We start from the raw sequence: 5,876 nt of genomic DNA on the forward strand, positions 1-5,876 counted from the left end.
AGCGGTTCAAGAAGGAGGTGACAAAGCACGAGGACGCGCCGGAAAGCGAGTGGAGGCGCTGGAACTGGAGGTCGGAAGGAGATCTCTTCCTCAACGGTGCTTATTTCAGGCAAACCGGCGCAGGCGCATCGTCGAGCTACGCTAGGGCTTCAAGCCTCAGCGCAAGGCCTTCCTCCCTTGTCGGCTCAATAACCGTCACCTCCGGTGTTCTCAGCTGCAAGAGGGGATCACACTGCTGATCATTATATAATATATGGCATTTGTGCCATATATATATATATAATATGTTATTTTCAGCTTAACTTATTTCTATAAGCTTTATAACTGCTGGTAGCAAAGGCTAAAGGATATATACTAGAAGGTTTTATCATTATAAATTTGTTGCCTTGCAGTTTTAGTATCCTTTTATATAATGATCAATGAGATCAGTTTGTAGCTTTTTTGTATGTTTTCAGTTTTATTTTACCTTTTGACTTATAATTAGTATATCGTCTTGCGGATGATCACTTGCAACCTCTGCCTATTAGCTTAATGTAATGAGCCGCGCAGAGAGCAAGTGCAGAAGTGTTGTCTTATTTCAAATAATTAGACTTTTCTTTTTATGTGATCTTCTAATTTGCTTATTATTATTATTATTATTATTGTTATTTTTATATATGTATATATCTTCTTTTTCTCATGGCTTAATTACTAATTAGCTTAGGTTGTAAGTACCAGCAATTAATTACCATACATATATATATACAAATTAAGTAATATCCGCTAAATGGTATCGAGGCGGGTTAATTAAATCCTAATTAGTGGTGTGAAATTATAATGTGAAAAAAAAGTTCATATATTTCAAAACAATGAAAAGCAAAAGCCTAAGAGCCGGCGACCACTTTTCCCCGTCAATCAAGCAAAAGATTGTAAGGAGTAAGGATAAGCCCCACTACTCTCTGTTGGCCTCCCACGTACCAGCCCATTATAATTGTGTGGTCGTGGGGCCATGTTTACCGGACAAACACTTCCCACGTCAAGAAACATCCACTCAAGCATTCACATTAAAGCACTTCGTGAACACAGGATTAATCAATTACCCTTTGGTCTGATAACCATGGAAACGGGTTGGGGATCAGGGCTTTGGGTGGGGTTGTGGATTCGTTCCCACTTGCCATCTTTAATGTTTATTTACAGAATGATACATCATGTTATAATATGTAGTTTTTATTTTTATTTTTTTTTATTTTTAAAAAATCCATATTCCCCTTTTTGGTGATGTAATATGAAAAGCTCAAAATTATCGCCAGAAATAGTTTGACATACGTCAAGTTACATATATATATATATATATATACACACACACACACACACACACACACACCAGCTAGGGAAAAGACGGCGGTTTTGTAATGACATCCTGTCTTGGTCAGGCCTGAAACGATGTGAGAGTGGGAAAATGAGGACATAAAAGTTTTCTTTTTTTTTTTTTTTAAGATAGGATACATATGATAAATTTATATTATTTATCACGTGTTACCTCTAACAACATCGTGCTAGAGGACCGAAATTTTTCTTACAGTGGTTTGATTTTTATGTCATGCACTACATCATGCATGATAGCGTAGATGGTATTAAAAATGTACTATGTACAGGACTTTTCGAATTTGGAACCACAATTTGATTTGCCCTCATCTTCAACAGATACAATTAATAAAACAAATTGATCGTACCGTAATTGTTTTTACAAACTTAATGTGGGCGTGTTTCAATAATCATAGGTAATAAAAAATAGAATAGGCTCATGCTATTTAGTAATGTATATAACAATATTTATAAATTAAATTTAGGAAGTTTTTCTGGTAGGCCTGACCTACCGATAGTGTCAATTTTTAACCGTTTAACAGACAGTTTTTTAGTTAAAAATAAAAAATTACTAATAGTTCATTTTTTCTAATCTTATCGTAGAGCTCCCTTCGGTTTATAGTTGTACTTATACCTTGTGTACAAGAGAGGATTGATTTCTTTGGAGAATATATGGAGTACTTAACTGTTCATTTTCGTTTAGAAAAGAATATATATATATATATATATATATATATATGAAATTTGTTTAATATGTCCAAATAATAAGCAATATGTTATTGCTGCACGTATCTTATATTTAGCGCGCGAGGCAAAGCTGTATGGAGACCTAAAAAGCTTCAATTAAATCGTGTTGCAAACTAACTGATATAACCAAAATTTCACCCCACAAAAAAAAAAAAATCTGGCATGCATAATTATAATTAATTAAACATGTAGAGAAGTAGAACCATTACTTGGCAATATTAGTTAAAACTATTGGAAACATAATTTTCATTTGTATATCTCAGAAATGAGCAGAGTCTGTACATTATTTAACTTTGGACTTTTCATCAAATGAGCCAAAAGATTAAACACGTACAAACTCAAAATAAAATTTTTTTAATTAATCTTAAATGGTACTCTGACGATCTCTTGTACATGATATTTGGAGAAATTAATAGGCCTCTAACAATACACGGTACTGGCTTCCCAATTAATTTAGGCAAAATTAAACTCGTGAGAAGTTAATTCACCAAACGGACCAGTCAAACATGCATGCAACGTAAACATGAAACACGTACAAACTATCTTATTAGAAGGCAAAGATTCCGGCGACGGCAGCAAAACCAGCTGCGGCGGCAGCAGAGACGCCGAGAGCAGAGGCGCCGCTCTTAGGTGCTGTGTCAGGGGCGGCGGCGGGTCCATCAGAGGCTGTATTGACGATGTCTGAATCAGGTCCCGGAGCGGGAGCATCAGAGAAGTACTCGCTCCCGGGGGCGGGTGGAGACGAGACGTCGGTGTCGGGGGAAGAGGCGGGGGTGGCGGCGGAGGACTTGGGGGACGGAGAGGCTGATGGGGTGGAAGCAGACGACGTTGGAGCCTTGGCCGGAGCCTTGGGAGATGAAGTCGGAGCTTTAGCCTCCGAGCTAGATTTAGGAGTGGCGGTTGGAGAGGAAGACGTCGTCGGAGATGACTTCGGTGATGGTGAGGCGGTAGGAGAGGTGGTGGGAGCCTCCTTGGCGGAGACTAAGCCGGCAATGGCTATGAAAATAAGAGCAAGGACAACAACTTGGCGTGCCATTATGAATACAATATATATTTTCCTTCTAATTTTTTTTATATGTTTTAGATTCTTGAGATTGCAGTAATTCTCTTGAGGAAGAAAAATTAATAAAGAGAAGCACTGCTAAACTAAAGAATATTGAGGGTGTGGAAATTAGAAAAGAAAAAGGGAATTTTATAGATGTAATTGAGGGTTTGGGAGGGAGAGTAGGGAAATTTGCGGCTGGGGATGCATGAAAATAGCTGGCAGTTAGTTTTTTCGGTTAAATAAAGTTAGTTAATTGGTGTCGTACGTACTTGTATAATATATATATATATATATATATTTATATATATATATATATATATATAAGTTAAGGGGAGTTTTGATGCAATGGTGGTTTACCGTGCTTGACGGGCTGTGGTTCAATATTCTTGCGGGTCTTTTGGTGCAAGACTAGCAAATTTTGGTTAATTTGATTATTTTTGTATTATTAATATCATAATATGCTCTTCCTAGTTAATTAACGTGCAGTTATGGGGTCTTGGGAGTGATAAAGACGAAATATTAGTGATGTTCATTGAAATATTCATGGTCCAATTTGAAAACATGTTGGTAGCAAAATAAATATATTTTTGCACTTTAGAGATGTATTAATCTAGACAATCTATGATGTGTCAATTGCGCCCAATCAAACAAGTTCCCAAAGGGGGGTTTTTTTTTATAACAAATTTCGTTAATTTTTTTTTTTTAAGAAAATGTGAAAATTGATTGAGATGACTCTAAGTTACTCTTGAAACTAATTACCTAAACCTCTTTAGGCAAATGCATAAAGGGCAATATTACCTTATCAAATTTCTGTATTGGTTCAAATTTCAATGATAAGCCTTGCCAACTTTTTATCCAGTTGAAGATGGAAGAGTGAGGCTTAATGCTCAAAACCAAATGTCAAATAGACGAATAAGATTTTATGTAATAGTATATGCTACATATATATTTTCTCTCAAATGGGGTGTTATATGTATTAAAGCTAGCTATTTTTTCAATCTGATTGGAGATGCAACCGTGGAAAGCAGTATAGACAGTGCTCACAGATTCAGGCAAATTTTTTTTAGTCCTATAATTCGTTGCATTTATCCAATTTTTGGGTTATCATTTAATTACTTTGTCACATAGATCTAGTTAATAAACACATTGGCGGCTGACTAGAACCGCCCTGGCTCTTATATTTTTTTGGAGAAAAAAATGTTAACGTCACTCTTTCTGTCATTTTTTTGTCACTTTTTGTATCATTATTTGACATGCAGACTCTACTAACATAATATATTACCATTTTAACATAAAATAAAATAATAAAGTACACGTGTCAAACAATGAATGCATAAATTAACAAAAAGAGTGACACTAGCTAGCATTTGTCATTTTTCCACAAATATTAAGTAATCACTTGTAAATCACCACATCTTTTTAACTAATTATAATAGGTTATAACAACTATTTTATATATTAATCCTGGAATTTATATATATATAACTGACGATCACCGTGACTATAAATAGCTAGCATATTTTTTGTTATCAATGTTAGAAATAGATGCTTGATTCAAGTGCATGGACCACGTGGTAACATGGGAAAATGGCTTTTTTCTTTTTCTTTTTCCTTTTTGAAAAATTTACACTCTTGAAAATAGAAAGAAACAAAAAGAAACCCCAATGTGACGTGCACGCCCGAATATTTAAATATTTAATCAATCTCTCTTTTTAGATTTCCTCTTTAATGGCTAGATTCACCTATCCTAACTTAAAATTTTCACTATCTGGTCCTAAATCCTAATCTTAAGTCTCTATTCCTGATCTGATCAGTATATCTTTTCTACAAAATATATATATATATATATATGCGCATTAGGAACTTCTCTTAATGTAGCATATAAATTATTTCGGGAAGATCAACGGTGGTTATGGAGAAAGATATTTGATATATATGAAGTTCGGATTTGTGATTAAGATTTTCATTTTACTCTTATTTCTCTCTCAGTACCGGTGCACATTATTTGCAGGGAGAACTCATTTATCAGGTAATCAAATTATAAGCTAACTTCTACATCAACATAGGCCGTAAAGAGTAGATATAATTACATCACACATTTATGTGTTACAAATAAACACATATATTTATTTGTTTAATTTGCAGGTTTCAATGACATGGGGTTGGAAGCTTATATTGACGATCAAAAGAAGCAAGTGGCAAGAAGATTAATGCATGCAGTTGGCGAAGAGAGATTGCCTTCTTGGTGGTCCGAGGATTATACTCTGCCCCACAAGCGTCGACCTGTGCATAATAGTTTGCGTCCTTAGTAAACATATATATATATATATATATACATATATATGTATATGTATATATGTATGTATGGATCTTTCTATAGATCAGTCTGTGTGTCGTTTCTGCGGCTAGCTAGCTTGCTGTTCTGAGTTCTGCTATATGTAGTAAAATAATAGTAGACCTAATACTTGTCATGTGGTTTTTTCTTGATCTGTTTGATTATAGGTTTTCCAGGCTTGGTTTGGTGTTGGGAATTCATCATGTTGTTTTTTTTTCGTTTCAAGAACTTTATAAAGTTGTACCTAAGTTTATAATGGATTGAGATTTCTTCCTAATTTTCATAATTGTTGGATTTAGGATATGAAAACTTTGACTAGAATTAAGGAATTAGAACTAATCTCTAATAGTATTATTAATTATTACTATACTATATATACCAAGGGTAGCTAATTAAATAGAACAT

General features: G+C 34.6%; 2 protein-coding genes across 2 annotated transcripts in view; one reads left to right on the top strand and one right to left on the bottom strand.

Moving 5' to 3' along the window:
- The window catches only part of LOC21400677 (pectate lyase), a 2,806-nt gene extending 2,246 nt beyond the window's left edge, over window positions 1-560 (top strand). Inside the window, exon 4 of the mRNA XM_010113360.2 lies at window positions 3-560. Within this exon, the coding sequence (XP_010111662.1) occupies window positions 3-239 (237 nt within the window). The 3' untranslated portion in view covers window positions 240-560. The remainder of the gene's footprint in view (window positions 1-2) is intronic.
- Window positions 561-2,638: 2,078 nt separating this feature from the next.
- LOC112094517 (classical arabinogalactan protein 11-like) lies at window positions 2,639-3,127 on the bottom strand. Its single transcript, XM_024175540.1, has one exon. It carries the CDS (start codon window positions 3,125-3,127, stop codon window positions 2,639-2,641), a length of 489 nt encoding a protein of 162 aa, XP_024031308.1.
- Between the last annotated feature and the right edge of the window lie 2,749 nt (window positions 3,128-5,876).

Source organism: Morus notabilis, unplaced genomic scaffold (genome assembly GCF_000414095.1).
Source record: "Morus notabilis unplaced genomic scaffold, ASM41409v2 Scaffold168, whole genome shotgun sequence".
Taxonomy (NCBI): domain Eukaryota; kingdom Viridiplantae; phylum Streptophyta; class Magnoliopsida; order Rosales; family Moraceae; genus Morus; species Morus notabilis.